Raw genomic sequence first — 18,407 nt, 5'->3', positions numbered from 1 at the left:
TTTCAGAAATGCCACATATCATTACAAATATCACAAGGGATGGTTTTTTTTAAATAAAAATTGTAAAGTTATAAATACATCAGAGAGTAAGGGTGGCCGTTACTTTGTATAATTCCAGCAACATATCAGGATTTGGCCTTCAAACACAAACTTGAGATAAAACTCCAGGTGTGAGATACAACCAGCAAAGCCAGCTCAGTGCAACTAGTACAGCACTGGACACTCAAGCCTCTCTTTGTAGAGCAGCCCCAGGTAAATGACACAAATACTCACTCTGAAGGACTAGTGAGCAATCTGGTGTCATCTCTGCCACAGGAATGACAATCACATTAAAGAAATGAAAAAGAAAAACCAATTAATACGTTAAACAAAATACTCCTTTTATTAGAGTATTTTTGATTAAACATACAGAACTCAAGATCGCCATTTAAAATTTTTATCACTCAAAGTTTTTCCCTCTAGAAGGATGGTTATGCTATCTCAGTGCATATTATATGGAAGGATTATACCTCTCAAGTGTCTAGCTCACAAATCAGAGCAATACTGCCTGTACTTGGTGTGCAAGCAAAGAAGGTAGTGCTGTAATGCAATTAAACAAAAAAATGCACCACCAATACATACACAGTCAGATCCGTGGCCAGTGATCCAGAGGGTAGCATCATATGGAGAAGCAGGCTTCAGGAGTGAAGGAGAAAACAGTTCCTGACCATGAAGAAGGAGTTGGTAACAGATTCAGATTGGTACATGTCCTAAACATTCCTCCTTTGCAAGGACTGCAAAGGACTGCAACTTTCGCCACTGGTTTGGAAGATTTTCTGCCTCCGTTATAGTGGCACAGAGGGGATGAAAGAAGGGATGAAACACGTGACCCTACAGCCCTCTTGCAGCTCCAAATGCCACCATCGCAGGCAGTCTGGTGAACCACTTACTTATGGCTGAAACACCATCTGCTATGGACTGGCTTCTGCACTAGAGCCTTGGCACCTACTTGTTCCTCTACCAGCACTGACAAAATTGAGCTCTTGTTTTACCCACAAGACATTAACAAAGCAGAACACATAGGCAGTGACACCCCTGCTGTCCCCACCTGCTGGTTTCAGTTCCTTGAGCACATCATGCAAGTCGCTACCATTACTATCAAACCTTGCAGACATTCATATACAAATATGAATATATACATATATTCAAGCTTTATACTTTGCATCTGCACACAAATTCTACAGCCAAAACCTGCAGTTCTGTGCCTTTTCACACTGTTAAGCAAAACCTAAGCAACTGTCAGCTTTTAATTATGCATGGTTAAGATTCCTACACTTTTTTTAAAGAATTGAAAAATACCATTTAGAAGTATGTTTGGTCAAGTTCATCACTGCATGTGGTACAGTCAAACCTGGTTAAGTGGTACTCATCAACTGTGTTGTGATGGAATGTCTAATGGCAGATTTCTTCAAATGAAAAATCCAGACAATTGAGAGGTATGCATAAAACTTGTCTTAAATATCTGAAGCTACATGTGCGATCTTACAGAACACAAGCTACAGTTACAGACATAACATTAAATCTTATCAACCAATAGTGCATAAGAACTTAAAAAGAGTCAAGTGAAATCAGTTCAGCTAGTGACTTCCAAAAAAGTCACTCAACCGCATTGTGAGGGGAAAAAAAAAAGCGGGGGGGGGAATCATTCTTAAGCAGGTTTAACACAAAGTTTTAATCTACATTTTAAAAGCTGTTTTATTATATATATATATACTATGTATAAAATAAATTAAAAAGGGGGAGGAGGAAATAGCTTTGTATATGCTTCAAATGAACATAGACCAGTAGTTCCATAAATGAACATTTTACCATCTTTGTGGTAAAAACTTGACATAAAAGTTCAAAACCATACAATACTTATAAATAGAAAGAGTTCAAAAGATACTTTTTTTAAAAAATGGAATTTAAACATCATTTTCCCTTCCCCTACAATACACTTTAGTTTTGTATGTCAGCATCAATACATTTACAGAGCATTTGAATGTCACATCCACAGAATCAATAACAAAGCAGGTAAGAGGGCTAGCAGTGTTAAAATTTAGGACTTTTCTCCCAAATAACTCTACCTGCTCCTCAGCCTTCTCCTGAAATGAAGGCTATCAACATTCATCACCCGGTATGAGGTATGGGCAGAAGAAAATCTGCAACCGGTACTTTCCAACCCGCCTTGCCTCTAAAAATATAGCTACAATATAGCAACAATCTGTTGATTTGGAAATTGACAACGGTGGTGGACAATCTCTTACCTCCAATCAGCTTGTATATAATTTAATCCTGGTATTTAAAAAAAAAATTAAAACTGAAACATAGTACTAATGCTTAGCTTAAATAAAAAAACAACCAAAAAACCAACCAAAAACCCCAACTTTAAATCTTCTTTGAAACCATGTTTAAATGTTCTTGTTCCTGATTTAAAGCTTCACATAAAACACCAGACAAAGGATGACAATTTTAAACCAAGAGAGCATCTAAAAACATACCATAGGTAAAAATGAAATAATCTCTCCACTTCATAAAAACATATAAACCCTGTCAGTAACAGTAGTACACTCAGAACGAACAACGTGAAAAGGAGCATCTAGAATACTCAAGAGGCTTGCTACGCTACTTCTCTTTATTGCCCATTCTCTCATTTGTATGGATGGCCACTGCATGACAAGATGCCTGTGATAGTTCTCTTATCTTCCTTTCACCACTGCTGCCAGCTGAAGTCGTCATTGCTGCCAAAGACCAAGAAAAATCCTAGGATTGTGGCAAAGATGACTGTATTCCCCGTAAGAACAAGTGCGCATGCGCCCCAGTAAATCTGTGAACAAGGGGAATTTAGTTAGACACATTTTGAACTGAATACTGACAAGACAAAAGGCAACATCTTACTGTCCCATTCTAGACAAAGTTCAGTAACATGCCCATGATGCAATAAGGTTATATCGTTATTTGTGGTTACACCGAGATGGCTGGGTTTACCTAAAATTACTTGATCAATTCACAGCCAGCCAAGCAGCACAAGTTTTTTCTATCCATACTCAAAGTGTTGGCTAGCAGGCACAGCTGTTTTGGTGTATAAAGTAGGGCTAGGTTACAGCATCAAACACATCTGCGGCCCAGTTATATTGCCAACCACTCGGTAAGACTTTTTTAATCAGACATTTATTTAAGGTCTTCAAAACACCAGCAGATATGCCAGCAACAAAAAAGGAGGTGGATGTTTTCCAGGGAGAGTGAGGGTGTGAGGCACTCAAACTGACCGTCTGAGCTGTATTATTCTGTTTCCACTGCAAACATTTAAGTATGCAATTATAAGAGTTGTTTAGCGCACAAGAGCTTTATCTTCAGTAAAAAAACCCAAACATCAAGAACAAAGTTTTCTAGGAAAAAAAAACAAACAATCATAGGTTGAAATATTACTAACCAATGCTGCTCTTGCAAACACTATTGGTAGCCCAAATGCTGATACCACAATGCCTGTTGTAAGGAATATTGCTAGCTCCTTGCAGGCATTACTTGTAGCATCTGTGTCATCTACTAATCTTCTTGCTATGCAGTACGGGATAGGAGACAGGATGTAAAAAAACAGAACAAACAGTGGCCAGTACTGGCTGAAAAAGAAAGGAGAAGAAAAATTTAAGTTAACTCGATTGTCTTCCTGTCCTTCCTAAAATCAACACAAGGCATTTTCCCCATCCAGCATCCACATTCAGGAAAGACAGACACAAACCCAGAGAAGGCAAATCCTTTGCTTTGGAACAAGCTGACATTAATCCAGCAGACCATGTTTGTGAGCGGCTTCAGCTGACCTCAGTGGCAGCAGAGTTCACTAACAGGATATTCATAAAGCAAGATTTCACTATGCAAGCCTAAATCTAATGCCACCTCACAAGATGAGCTTAACTCCAAAGTTTATCCTGTCAGCTGTGCTTAAGAATTGCAGAGATACCTTTGCAGAGCCCTTACATCATTTTGGCCATAGGCTTTCAGTGCACACATGTGGGACAGAGCATCATTCTCAGACAATACTCAGCCACCATGGGGAACCAAGACATTTTTTTCCACTTTTTTAAAAATCTGAATGCAACCAGCAGACACCTACAAAAACTACACCATTGTTTTGGCAACACTCTTTTTTTTGCTTGCAGCTCACCAGACTAGATTTCTCAGGCACACAAACGCAGGTGCACATTGTTTCAATAAAACTTTATTGCATTGTTTGAAGGGCAACTGCACAGTGATCTCCTTCCCAAGGGTTTGTGTCACCAGTACTGGTTTTATATATGTCATCGTCATATATGTAGAGAACTGCAATTCACAACCAATAACATGTTATTTACCGAATGTTATTTAACATTCAGTAAGTCAATTTAAAAGATTTTCTGTAGAGTCAGCATTCACTTGCAAAAAGTCAAAGCCACAGGTCTAACTACCTGCACTTTTGGTCTGCTACTTTGTATCTCCTGAGAACTAAAGGATAGGAATGGACATACCCAAAGTACAGGTAGCAACTGCAATCACTCCAGATGCTACATTACCTGCCTGGGACACAGCAAAAGGTCCACCTGACAGTCACTGAGAGCCCAGCTACTACTATGCAGACAGAGAAAATGCAGATGCTTCCCTGGATAACACACACTTGCTGCCTACCTCAGGAGTTCCTGTTTGTTTGTCAGCCATAGACAATAGCTGGGACATGTCAGGGCAGTGTACCCTTTAATAACAGTCTACAGTCAGGCCTGGTAGCTTAACTTTTGTTGTCACCACTTCTAACGTGAATTAAACCCTGGATGGTCTTTTTTCCCACCCCAATCTTTCGAAGCAAAAAAAACAAAGGCAAACCCCAAGACCCCTCCTACACAGAGAGGACTTCTCAGTCCACAACTGCCTTGGCATGCAGGGGGGTTGGAGTAGATGATCTCCAGGGGTCCCTTCCAATCCTAACGATTCTGTGATTCTGAAATGACGAAATCCAAACCACTGTGGGGTTAGTGACACACAAAACAAGACACAACGAACAGGAAGCGAGTGCACGTTACTTGTATTGGGGAAGGGCACATCCGAGCATCAGGAACATCAGTCCGACCGCTCCGCCGAAGGACAGGCTGATCAAGGCTGCAACGAGAACACAAGCGGACCGCAGATGAAGGGCGCGACACGCCGTACAAAACCGAGCGCGACCCGCAAACCAAGCGGTTCAGCAGCCCCGCCCGCCCGGCACAGGGGGACACGGGAGGGAGGGGAGAGGCACGGGGGGCTCCCGCGGCGGCTCCGGCCCGCACCCGCCCCTGCCCGCGAGGGCCGCCCCGCGCCCCCCGCGCGCACCTTTGATCCCGGCCATGGCGCCGCCTGTCCCGCGAGCCGCGCGGCACCGGAGGAGCGCGCGCCGGGAACCGGAACTGCCGCACGGAACCGGAAGCTGCGTCCGGGAGGGTGGAGCGCCCTGCCCGCGCGACGCGCGCGCGCGAAAGTCGCGAGACGGCGGCCCCGCCCGGCGAAGCGCGGGAAGGGCCGCGCCCTCGTCGCCTATTGGCCCTACGGACTTCTGGGGGCGTGGCACAGAGAGAAGCTCCCTCCCTTCCTCTGTGTTCCCCCCGGGGCGGAGGGTGACGTAGTTTAGCGCTGTCATGGCGGCCGCCACCGCTCACCTCCTGCTGCTCCTGCTCTGCGCCGCCGCCGGCCCCGCGCTGGGCTGGGACCGCCCGGGTGAGACCCGCAGGGGTAAACGGGGCTCAGCGCGGCCCCTATCGCCTCTCCTGGCGCCGCCGCTGCTTCCTACGGGCCCGGCGCTGCGCAGCTTTGCCGGGCTGGCGGCGGCGGCACGGGGAAAGGAGGGGTTGTGCCTGGGCCCGCGCCAGGAAGGCGTTTGGGTTGGGGTTCCCTTTAAGGCGGGTTGTGCCGCAGCAGTCATCCCGCTGTGCGGTCGGAGCGGCTCGTATGCCTGAGAGGAGTAGCCCATAGCTGCCTCGGAAGGAAACGAGGGAAATGCCGTGTTTCCCTCTGCGCATCTGATGCTTCCTGGGGCTTTGTCTCCTGTAGCAAGGCACTGCTTCGGCCTCTGTATGGCCAGTCGTGTCCTGAGAGGAGGCCCTTGTGGCCAGGGGAAACGCACCTGGACAAGTGCTGACAAGCATTAGGAAGAATTTCTTCACGTGATTACACATTGGAATGAGCTGCCCAGGGAGGTGGTGGAGTCACTGTCCTTGGAGGTGTTTAAAGAAGAACTGCATGTGGCACTTAGTGCCATGGTTGAGTTGACGTGGTGTTCAGCCATGGGCTGGACTCGGTGATCTCAGAGGTCTTTTCCAACCCAGTTAATGCCATGGTTCTGACGTTTGTGCTCCCCGTTTCAGGGAAGGTTCTGCTGAGGGACATACAGGCGCTCACTCTCCACAGAGGGCAGTACACGACGTCCCGGCGGACACCTGCGGTCCCACAGCTGCAGTGCACGGGAGGCACTGCGGGGTGTTCCCGTGTCCCTGAGGTGGTTCAGTGTTACAACAAAGGTTGGGATGGCTATGATGTACAGGTAACTGTTTAAAACTTGTTAAACTATTAATGAAATCATCTTCTCCTACACTCGGTAATTTCTGAAGAAGAAAAGAACTAGGGTGTCAGTTCAGTTTGCTTTTTGTTAGATGGCCTTTGATGACTAAAACTTAACCTAAATACTTCTAGGCTTACATTTTCCAGAACTACTGTATGTATATGTTTGAAATATCCTTGAAGGTGCTGATGTAAAAATGCAGCACAGCAAACCTTCGTTGGTTTTAAATAAAATAGCTCTTGAGTTTATAAAATCAAGCTCTGGCAAACCTCAGAGGATGCTCTTGGAATTGATATTGCTGTGTGGATTTCCATTTTTTATTAGAGTGGAAAGGGATTATAAATAGTTGCTTCACTTCAGCTCTGCCTTTTAAACACTAAGTTTTGGGCTTGCATGACTTCCTCTTGCACCTTAGGATGTGAGTGCTTGTCAGGAAGTAGTCATGGCTCTTTTTTTTGTTAGCTGTTACCTAAGCTCCTGTCAGTAGATAACCAGGAATCAAGGCTGAAGGTGAGTGTTAAAACTGACACAGTACTGTAAAAGAACAGTCAATTTTGAATTGACAGTTGATACTGCTGTCCTGAATTATTAATTTAGAAATGACTACTTTTTTATTTCCTCTCCAAAATATGTGTCACTTGCAGTTAGAGATGGTAAGTTCAGGCACCTCAAGGAAACATGAGGCTGAAGAATCCACATATATTCAACTGCAGAGTCTGCAGTAGGATTTTAAGTGTTGGATTTGAATGCCTAATGATGTCTGTTCCAGTTTCTTTTGGTTTCTGCATGGACACAAACTGAATCAGGTGCACTGGATTTCAGGATCACATGTGTTTTTGTAGCTGCCATCAAGTTTACACAGGACAGGCGTTTATTAAGTAACTGTTGCACAGGGTATAGCATGTTTTTAGAAGTATTGCTTTATCTAAAGAAGGAATATGTGAAAAACCTGTCCAGTGAAGAAAAACAAAATCTTCCAGAGTCGTAACTCTTTAGTGTTCTGAAAGATCAGAATTTTTTTTCAAGTTGTAGGATTTAAAAATCATCTTTAGTTAACATCAAATTCCTACTCCTTTTCAAAATAAGTGCTCAGAAATTTCATACCCTGTGGCCCCTTAGATAGTTTGTTAGCAATCACAGCTTTATTTCAGAGCATATTTGGGGAAGCAGACAGGTATTTTAATCTCTGGAGCAGAAGATTTTACTTTGTATTGTGTTTATTTTTTCAGTGGCAGTGCAAAGCAGACTTGGACAAAGCCTACCGCTTTGGACACATAGAAGTGAGCTGTGAAGGCTACGATTACCCGGATGATCCTTACATCTTGAGAGGCTCCTGTAGTTTGCTGTTCAGGCTAGAGCTGACTGAGGAAGGTGAAAGGAAGGTGAAGACCTCTGGAAGCTTTGGTTCTAGCTATTATCAGTCAAGGCATGATTCTTCTGATTCTGGTTCTGGAGTGATTGTTGTAATAGTTCTTCTTGCTCTTGCTTTTGGAGTATACAAGTTCTTCCTCAGCAATCAGCAGCCTCAGCAGAGTCCCGGTGACAGTGATGGATTCGCGAGGCCGTTCTGGCAGAGTCAGCAGGCACCTCCTCCTCCTGGCTTTAAGTCCAGCTTCACAGGTAGGGCCCTGACCTGTTCTCTGTACTCAAAAGAGCAAGCAGGGTTATACTGTTTTATCTACAGTAGGAGCAGGTGGGACCAACTTAAAACCAGAGCATTGCCAGTTGACTCTGCTGATTTGGCTGCAGAGCCTGCAGCCAGCTTTGTGTTCTGTTCTTTGTTCAAAAGAGAAAATAAGAACTTGGTTTTCCACAGGCTTTCAGGGCAGCTATGCAGCAAGTTGCCCTTTGAACCTTTGAAAATCCATCTCCCCATGCTCTGCAAGTGTTCTTTTCATACCCTGTGAAATAGGAGGATTATGACAGGGAGAATAATTTTTATAGGTAATCTGGAAGAGAGAATGGTCTTATGCAGCCAGAAGCAAACCCATTCCAAAGAGGTGCTTTGAAACCTTACAGAAGGATCTTTCAGCACTGATTTCATTCACAAAGCAGTTAATGGAGTTGAGTATCATATACCAGTCCTCTGTTTAACAGGTGCTTCAGTGTAGTTCCAGCAGCTGAAAGATTTGGTTCCCAGAACAGAGAACAGTGCCTGTGAACTGGCATTAGAGGTGCCTCATCTCAATCTCACGTGGGGCCTTTCATCTGAAGTTGTAAGCAATAGATAAGCAATGACAAGGGTGCTGCTAGGAAAGGGTGCGCACTTTTTCTTCTCCCACAAAACTGATGGCTTCTTTCACTTAATAAATGGTCTTCCTTAGGCAGTCACAGTGTCTGAGGAACATAAACGTTGCTCATCTGGTGTCTGACCAACTGATTTAACCCTCTGCACGTGCAAGCTGCTCACAGCATTGAAACGTAAATTATATTCTCACAAGTTACGTAATCTTTTTTTTTTTTGTGAGATAGAGAAGGGGTTTTAGCAAGAAAATATATAGCAAGGATTAAGTTTACTTAGAGGTTTGTATTTTAGTAATGCGTATTAATGGTTTCTTCAAGTTTTGCTCAAGCAGCTTGGCCAACAGAGGGTGCAGTGTAACTCTTTGGGATACCCTTGTGCAGGGCGTGCCCAGCAGAAACATTCAGATGTACCTGCAGCAGAAAATTAAAGGGATTCTGCTTCCATATTACTGTTGGCTTTGCAAATTGGTTTCCATGTAGTTATTTCAAGCTGTCTTTCTATGCTGCATGTGCATCAGTGACCCTGTGTGGGCACTTGCCATTGGCATTACTGTGGTAGTCAGTAGAGCCCTGGTCATAAGACAGGGCTCTGTCATACTGGACACAGGCAAAACAGTGAAGAGTTACTTTTGTTTTTTTCTGTCCTGTTCCTTGTTGATTAATTGCACCAATTGTTACGCTATTTCATTGCATTTAATGTCTGCCTTATATTCTGGCAGCAGAGCAAAAGCACATCTCTGAGTGTGTATGTCCATGTGTTCCCAGGAAGGTATTAATCTTTGGAAATCCGGACAGTAATGGAAAGCAATGTTCGTATTGCTGTTAATATTTAGTTTGCCTCATTTTAAATCCTGTTAACATGCAGAGCATGTCCTGTGAAACTAGTTTAGCCAGCCTATCTTAATAAAATTCTGCTTTCTCTCTGTTTGTGGTTTGACATGATTCTTCATGTTTACTCTAGATATTTCAGCAAAAAATGACTCAGTTTTCTGAGTCAATGTTCAGTCATGGTGCTTTTGAACAAATGAGTTGGTTCATCTCTGATTAACATTGTTTTTACAGTAAAGGAAGTAGTTTGGTTTTTTTTTCGGTTCAAATCAGCATAACTGATATATCACTCCAGTGAGAGTTTATCTTTCTCCCCATGCATTCAAAATGAAATTCAACATCAAATCCAATGCAGACTGAAAACTGATTGTTTCATACCAGTTTGAAGACAAACCAGACCTTCTATAACTTTTACTTCCATTATCTCTAGTCCACATGTTCAGGTGGGCGTGTTTCAGGGAGACTCTAATGTTATCTTCCTTGCTTTTTATACTTCCTTATGTGTTAAGCTGTGGTTGAGCTTATTCTTGCATTTGTGTTTTTCTCTAGACCAGAAAATTATTGTACTTCAGGGTTGTCTCTTCTGTTTTTATTTCTAAATGGAAGACATTCAGTTCTGACTCAGAACCTCATGTTATGCAGGTCACATGTAAAAAATCTGTGACTCTCCTTCCCCCACAACCTACTTGATATGCTTGCAGTTTCATCAAGGTATTTGTCAAGCTTGGTGACTCATGCATAATAAAAACTTTGCAGTTAACATGGCTTTTGATAACAAATTCCAGACTAGGATTAGCAGGAACAATACAAGTAATGTTAGCCATTACACTGAGCCGCTGTGACTCAAATGGTGCAGCTGTGCTGAGTGAGATTAGAAGCTGTATGTCTTTGTGGTTTGCTCACTTTGTAGTCTTACCTATTTGATTTCTGCTCCTGTGTCTGCCTCTGGCCTGCTATGTGACCTTCAGATTATTCTTTCTTCCCTTCCTTTTCTATTTTTAGTCTTAATTGTCTGTTTATAGATCAGCAGGCAGGGACTTTCCATGTTTTGTGAATGTCAGGGCTGTGAGATGGGGTGGAAGTAGATTTTTAGCATAAAACTCCTCAAAGCAGTGTTCGTTTCTGTGTTTTTCCCTGCTTTCTGAAATGTGAGGCCTCTCAAGTTAAGCTTGATCAAGAATCTACTGGAATTAGGAAGAGCTTTTCCAATTTTCCATTATCTTTAACAGGAGAGAATCTTGTTGCAACAGCTGGTCTGAGGATTAGGCTACTAACTGATGTTTCCTATTTTTGTTTTGTTTAAGATGACAATAGCTTTGGAACTCATTCCCATCATGGAGCCCATTCAGGACCAGGATTTTGGACTGGATTAGGAGCAGGAGGCTTGCTAGGCTACTTGGCAGGCAGTCACAGGTAAAACATGCATCTATCAGATTTTAAGTATTTAAGCTTTCAGGGGGTATGCCATATGCTGTGTTGACATTGTTTCTAAGCTTTCAGGCCTGTGTCATTAAAGCTATAAAATCCTAACACTAGAAGAATTTTGAGGAGTTATGTCTAGCTGCAGCATCAGAGACATTATAAGTACATTTCTGGGGAAGAACTGGGAGGACTGAGGTACTTCATTCTGCTTTTAGTTACCCTGACCTGGCATAATGGCCTGCAAATTTAAACTGAGCTTTTAAACAATCTACCTGCAGACTGCCTTAAAACACAGGTAGTTTTATGCCTAATATGACTATCTGTAGATAGGTCTCTTCTATCAGTGTCATCTCTCCTGAAGTCAGTCTGTACGGCAGCTGCTCTTATGTGATACTCAGTGTGATTAGATTAAACGGCCTTTAATCTTCAGTCTTCCAATGGCCCATGTGTGGAAGTCCAAGAGGTATGGTTTTCCAGAGGACTTGTAGGTCTTATGTAAGTTGCATTTTGAAAAAACATAACATAAACAGCATTCAAAAGCAGTTTTGTGCTGGAGTAACCACTTTTAGGCATTTAAAATGCATTGGTTTCAGTGTAGGAGTTTGGTGCCATTTTAGGCTTTACTGGAGAAAATATGTGACTCCTCCAGGGAATCTTTAGAGCCCAAGCAGTTTTCTCTTTTTATCGAATAACTGCATGTGTATTGAGTCTATTCCTGTAGGAAAGTGGCAATGTAACAGGTTAAATATAACCATATACCTTTTTTTATATTGAAAGTTTGAAAGTAAAATAATATGGGCAGGAGCGTGTTAAAGCATCTTGATTGTAAAGTTGTTGAGATTCTTTTTGTTGTTATTTTTTGTAATAACAGAAGCCTTATATTAACTCTGCTAGCAATTCTCAAAAGGTAAAATGTGTTAAAGGTCTTATTGTCTTAGTATTTCTTAAGTTGAAATACATGATCCTTGTGCTTAAGCATTGTATTTACGTAGTATCTACAAACAGGTTAGTTAATTGATTTCCACACCCCCCCCATTTCCATAGCCACATCTTATTGTTCAGGATTAGAGACCTAACTGAATAAGTCCAGATGCATGAACAAGCTTCCTAACTTGGCTTCTTTTCTTTTAAAACAGTCTTTGGTCCACTATTATTTAATTTGATTTTTTTTTTTTTAATTATGTGCCTCAAAATGCTGGTACCAGAAAGTGCGAGACAGCTCTTTGTCCATTTCAGCAGCAGGAAATCCCATATCCATGGAAGCAAATAAATTAAATCAGTGAGTCAAAGATCGTGATATGTTAGAGTTAATGATACAACCTTTTCAAAATAGTTAACAGAAGGATGTTTTCTCTTGGCTGACATGGCTGGGATGTAGGTGTTGCCAAAATGCATTTAAGCTTCTGATGTCAAATTTCTTTTCTTGTCTGATAGAATCTAAGGTCAGAATTTCAGAGGGAAAACTTTCCTCATTTGCAATTGATAGAATTGCTTATTTTAAAGAATGAGGTTTAATTTCCTTTTGGAAGTGTACAGGTGATATTATAACAACACTGGATATCCTTGTTCTCAACATGTAAATATGTTCAATAGGGGGATTTCCAGATTTGAAACAACTGCCTGTTTACAGTTTTCCTCAGAGCTGCAGTTGTCTTGTTTGGAATGGTATCTTCTTAATTTTTCATAACGTCACTAATGAATCTTTTTTTCTACTCTGTCTCACAGCAGAGCACAGCCACGTTCCCCATATTACAGTATGTGGACAGATCCCACAGCTGCACCTCCTATGAATGAGCACTCAAGCAATTCCACACAAGGTAGCAGTTCAGGAACAAGAACTGCTTCTGGTAAGGCAAAACACCTTCGCATCTGCTGAAGCTCAAGAGACTTTGACCTATCAAAAATATGCAGACATTAGTTGAGATTCAGCAAACATTCTTTGTTTTATTTTATCAGTTGGTGTAGGTGGGCATGTAACCATGTCCTTTATTTCTGTTTCCTGTGGAAGTAGGGCAGCATTGTGGGGCATGAAACTCCCCACAGGTGTATAGTGGGCATGGTACCACCAGTATTGGGTTTGTCTTCGGTGGCAAGGTGCATTAGTTTAAGGGTTTCCCTTCTGGTGCACATTATACATGCCCTTCTCTAGCAAGCATGAACAAGCATGTTCTTTGTAGAATACAGGCTGTCTAATCTGCAAGAATAGTTTTCAGGCCAGTCAGCCCACAGTTGGTTGCTGTTCTACTTCATGTGAATATGTGTACCTTGTCTCCCTTGCCACCTTTAGCCCTTTTAGAACTAGAGAGTTCAGTGGAAAGGCTGTAGTGGAGCTGACATTTTTTTTCTTTACAGGCTTTGGGGGCACAAAACGAAGATGAAATCCTTGACGTTATTACATCGGAGTCATTGAACTGAATCTTCCTGTGCACTTGTATTTATTTTATTAATAGTAGGTTTCAGAAGGGAATGTGAAGTATGAAAGACTAGGCAAAAAGATCCTTTCTTTCTTTGTGGAAATGTGGACTCTCACTGCTGTGTAGGATATCACAAGTGTTGGAACATCCACTGTTTCAAATCAGCAGCTTCTCATACAGAATAAATCCATCCAAGTTAAGAAAAATTATGTTACAGTGACTATATATCTGACTGTACTTGAGGGATTATGGCAATGATAGCCTTACCAGATTTTTTAACAAGTAGCTTGCTATTCATGTTCTGGGCTTAATTTCATTTGATCTAGAATTTCTGACGTATTTCTTTCCACCTCTTTCTTGGTAGTCCAGCATCCACCTGATACCTAAGGAGTGCTGCTCTTTGAAGCTACTTTTGTTCGTCATTGTAGAATTCATGTGAACTTTACTGTAAGTGCAGTCAGCTACTCAGATAAGTGTTGCAGTTTTTCCTCAGTGGAAAAGAGTAAAACTGTATATAGAGAGACTAACATTAATATGTTTGTATCTGTGATGTGTGACTGTTGGAGCTAAAATTTGCAGATTTGAGGATGCTCCATGTTTTAGAGCTTATCCAAGGTGACTGTGCAAACCTAGGGTATTTTGCGTATAAATTAGGGGGGAAGTAAATAAGTAACCTGAAAAGAGACAAGATGGTTTTTCTCTGATTTGAACCTTTTTCTGGAAGACTGAGATAATTTAAATTCAGGTGATAGCAGACATTTTGCCAGCATTGAGGCCACAGGCTTTGCTTTTAATGGTGGATGTTGGCAGTGCTGTGAAAACTTCTGATGTGAATGATCTGTCCTGCTAGATGACCTGTCTATGACACAGTAAACCAAAGGTGCTTATTGCAAAGGGAAGGGAGCATTCTTAATCCAGAGCTGGTAGAATCTCTAGAGCACAGCAGGCCTTGATACTAAGCAAAAAAGAAAATTGCGTGTCTAACAGGATGGAAACTTTACCCGGTATACTTTTTCAAAACAGAGTGCTGTTAAAGAGTGGGAAGCAGAAAAGCTTTATTCTGTGATGATATTTTGGGGGCTCTGAGAAGTATCATACAGTTCTTGTGTGATTGACACTGCCCTGGGAGAAGCATTGCTGAAAAGAAAGCAGAGAAGTTTCTCAGGATTGTGGGAAGAGGGCAAGAGTGAAAAATGGGCTGCTTGACCCCCAGGTCTTCTCCAGAACTCATCCTAATAGAGTGTAGAAGTGTGTGCACAGATTTTGTATGCTGGCAGCAGCAGGAGGAGCATAGCTTTCAGCCTTGTGAAAGTAAAGTGTCTGGGAATTGATATAAACTATTACAGTGAAAGCAAAGCGCTGCTTTGCTGATACAAGTTGCACCTCCACAAGGAGATATAGCAGGTCTGGTTAGTTTCTAAGAAAGTGACTTCAGCATAACTAATCTGAAAGCAGCTATGAGTACAGAAAAAATTGGCTCATATGATTATGCCCAAGTTCAATGTCTGGCTTACTCAAACAAAAGAAAACCAAAGAAGAAAACAAAACCAAAATAAACAAGCAAACAAAACCATCAAAAAACATAGAAGTCTGTATGAAGTCAACAGAAGCTATGAAAAAGTGCTTGCACTGAAAATGTTATTTTGAAAATATCAAATGAAAAGTGATAACTTGAGGGTAAAATGGTGGTTTGCTTCTCAGAGCTGCCCGAGGGTTGGGGAAAAATAACTGCATTAACAGTTGCAATCTGCATTATGAACCTAAAACCAAAAAGGGAATACCTTACCGATGGCCTGTTAGAAAGTTCTACTTTTTATGAGAAGTAGTATATGGTAAATCTCTTACCTTTTTGACAAAGTGTAGCAAAATAATGTATTTTAAATGTGGAGTTTTTACTTATTTCTAAGTGTATTCAGGTTGAAACTTGTCACAGTCAATATTCTCTTTGCCAACTAATTACCTAACAATGAAACTGGATTTTTGCTAACTGGGTAGTTTGAAGCTGAAGTTAGCTCTCAAATTACAACGTGCTATGAAATGTGTTAGACTATGTTTTCGTATGTATTTATAGTTTCTGCATGAAATGTGATTTGATACATGAACCTGATGAATACTGAATACAGTTTCCAAATCTGTAGGATATTTTTGCCCTTCCCTTTGGTAATGAAATAAGTGAATAAGGAGTACTTTTTTCTTTTAAGCATTATCTCGAGGCTTGCAGGGATGGCGTGTTCTGTTTTTTCAGAGTTGTCTGTCTCCGTCCACTTCCCGGGTGGTGTAATATCATCCTTTACCCCCAGACCCAGAGTGGGTAAGCTGTATGTTGTTTCAATAAAATAAAACAATTCTGGGAACAGAGTTATTATACTGATTAGATTTTCAATAACAAAATACTGAACACTGTACAGAATTAAATGCTTTCTTGTAAATCATGGTTTTGGATCTGAGTCTGCAGAAAAGCTCTGCTATGTTGTCAAGTTCCTGGTTTTAGAAGGTGATGAACCGAACCTTTCAAAAGAATTTCTGATCATTGCTGTGCCTGGTTGTGTATGTAGCAGAACTCTACACTGGTGTAGCCTAAGCTGACATCAACTTCTTACACAGAGAATTTGTCACTGCTGGATAGAGCCCTGGTCTACAGATAAAGGCAGTTCAACTTCTTGGCTGTTGTAATGTAGGGTTAAACGGAGGCCTGCAAATTCTGCTACCAGTGTTTCCTTGGTCAAACGTAAGGGATGTTGCTGATGCTCCTGAATGAAAAGAACTTGTGGAAGGCAGCTTAGAGTTCATACTTGTGAGAGGCCTTGAGCTTCCTTCCTGAGCATCAGATCTGGAAGGTCCTAGTCTGTCTTCTGCTCCTAGGCAGGGTTTTGGCAGCATCTTCACAGCAACTTCATAGTTGCAAGGCATATGTAAATGTTTAAACTGTAAAATGCTGTTGCAGATAATTGCAGTTCTATTTGGCATCTGGGACTAGTACTTCTCATACTCTGACAAGGCTTATATCCTCACACAAAGCTAAAGCTCATTACAGGAACGAAACTCCTGGTTTTACAGCTGACTTCCCCTGAAGCATGTGATGAAAGAAAAAAAAGATGCACAGAGATCAGCTTTTCTCTATGCTGTTCTGTCTTGTGACTCAGCTCCCAGGTCAGATCTTGGCTAGTTCTGCAGACTGTTGCTACACACCTCGCTTTTTTCCTAGGTGCCGTGTGTGTGTTAGACTTACCAGCAAGGCGAGATGGTAGGTGGTTGTTTTTAAAAGTAAAATTCTTCCACGATCATCACTTTATACCACTAAGTTCCAAAAGGGGAATCAAGCCAAGTGGCACAATTTCCAGCACTAAGAGTTGTTGCAGAGAGAAATTGCTGGAATAAAGTAGCAAGTGATGCCTGCCTGCGTATGCAGCATTTGCACGTAAGACTGTTGTCCACTTAGCACCTATTACAAGTGCTGTATTTTTATCTCCTTAGTAAAGCAAATTAGTATTAGTTCTTAGTATTTTCAGAGTGCCCTATCAACCAGTGATTGCGGTACAGAAATAGCCCAGTTGCCTATGAACTAAAGTATATGAGCAAAACCACAAAAATGCTAAAAAATCTCACAGCAATGAAATCTGTACCAACGGACAATGCTGTTGTGTCTAATGAAACATAACGTCAAGTTCTCCTTCAATACCTATTGGGGCAGTTCAAGGTTAAGTGCTGCGTGGGAGAGGCTCTTTATCACTCAGCATATTTTGCTGAAACCTTCCTCTGCAGCCAATTCTCTTGCTTTCCTAATATTGTATGTAAACGCAGTAGTCTTCACTTTCTGACACCTCTGTTTCTATTCCGGCTGTGATTTACCAGTGCTAATGAAAATAATCAGCTGACTACCTTTATGTGGCCTGTGTATCTTATCTCCCACTGTCTTCCATCCTGTAGTTCCCTCTGTTCCTGGTGAGTGTCAATGTTTCTTTTACCAAGAAAGTGACGGGCATTTGCAAAAAGTGCACTGAGCTGGGAATGGATGGAGTAGATGGAGTGGAAGTCAAGCAAGCAAACTGTCAGGCTGTGCACTGACCTGTGTGGGCAGTATGTCTGTGGAAAAAGTTTTTTTTAGCCTTCTGTCAGAGAAGCATTTTTGTCCAGGGTACAGTATTGGCAACTGGCGATTGGAGCAGATTAAGGGCTGGTGAACTGGCAGCAAGGAGAAGACCTGAAAACATCCTCTGCATCCTACCTTAGGAATGACTTAAGAATATAACTAGGAAGCTGGCCTAGGATGTGCTAGCTCAGCCACTCCACAGGCATGCCATTGCAAATCCTGTAGGTAGATGTATGTTTAAAGATATCAGATCCTTCTGAAAATGCCACAATGCTAGTGCCGAGCACAAGGAAGGGGACTTGGCCCTGCGTCCATGTTTCTTTCCCGCTGCAGTTTGACTTGGAATGAACAGAGAAGGCCAGAAATGGAAAGAGCAGCAAGCAACCATGATGAAGGGTAGCAAGTTTACACCTGCACCAGCCAAAGCCAGGCTTGCAGGGGAAGCCTGTGTCCCGTTATGTCCTGCTTGTTCACTCTTCTGACATGACAGCAGGAAATACTAGGCAGCTCTAATAGCTGTTGTACTAGGATTATTTTACCAGGCTTAGAAGTTTATCCTGCATATCTAAAGAAATCCTACGAGCAATTAATTACTGGTAATTTATATTGACACCTTTTGCTCTGAGGACCATCTAAGACATACCAGAATTCGGATTTCAAACTAGCCACTGCCAGTTTTGGTGGAGACGAATCATGTCTACTTAAAGACCAAGTTCTCTGAGTTATGGTACAAGGAACTTTAGCTCATTTACTGCATTTGCCTTGACTTCCCTGGCACCAAGATTCTTGTGCAGTCTTTGCTCTGCAACTGTATATGGATGTCATTGTGCAGGAT

General features: G+C 41.9%; 2 protein-coding genes across 3 annotated transcripts; one reads left to right on the top strand and one right to left on the bottom strand.

The window, feature by feature from the left end:
• Nucleotides 1-359: 359 nt before the first annotated feature.
• Nucleotides 360-5,438, bottom strand: LEPROTL1 (leptin receptor overlapping transcript like 1). Its single transcript, XM_027721719.2, has 4 exons — nucleotides 5,353-5,438; nucleotides 5,067-5,142; nucleotides 3,452-3,638; nucleotides 360-2,845 (listed from the first exon to the last, which is right to left on the bottom strand). The coding sequence occupies exons 1-4, from the start codon at nucleotides 5,366-5,368 to the stop codon at nucleotides 2,729-2,731; spliced, it is 396 nt and encodes a 131-aa protein (XP_027577520.1). The 5' UTR covers nucleotides 5,369-5,438; the 3' UTR covers nucleotides 360-2,728.
• A 185-nt stretch (nucleotides 5,439-5,623) lies between these two features.
• SARAF (store-operated calcium entry associated regulatory factor) lies at nucleotides 5,624-15,914 on the top strand. 2 transcript variants are annotated; one of them, XM_027721718.2, is made up of 6 exons: nucleotides 5,624-5,733; nucleotides 6,381-6,556; nucleotides 7,804-8,194; nucleotides 10,951-11,059; nucleotides 12,797-12,915; nucleotides 13,421-15,914. In XM_027721718.2, the coding sequence occupies exons 1-6, from the start codon at nucleotides 5,655-5,657 to the stop codon at nucleotides 13,444-13,446; spliced, it is 900 nt and encodes a 299-aa protein (XP_027577519.1). In that variant the 5' UTR covers nucleotides 5,624-5,654; the 3' UTR covers nucleotides 13,447-15,914. The 2 variants fall into 2 exon arrangements, with proteins under 2 accessions (XP_027577519.1, XP_027577518.1); XM_027721717.2 differs by having other exon boundaries at nucleotides 5,628-5,733; nucleotides 12,794-12,915.
• Nucleotides 15,915-18,407: the final 2,493 nt, after the last annotated feature.

The sequence above is a fragment of the Pipra filicauda genome, unplaced genomic scaffold (genome assembly GCF_003945595.2).
Source record: "Pipra filicauda isolate LSUMZ 115617 unplaced genomic scaffold, ASM394559v2 scaffold17_size4572894_pilon, whole genome shotgun sequence".
Taxonomy (NCBI): Eukaryota; Metazoa; Chordata; class Aves; order Passeriformes; family Pipridae; genus Pipra; species Pipra filicauda.
This window is presented reverse-complemented; position numbering and strand designations above follow the sequence as displayed.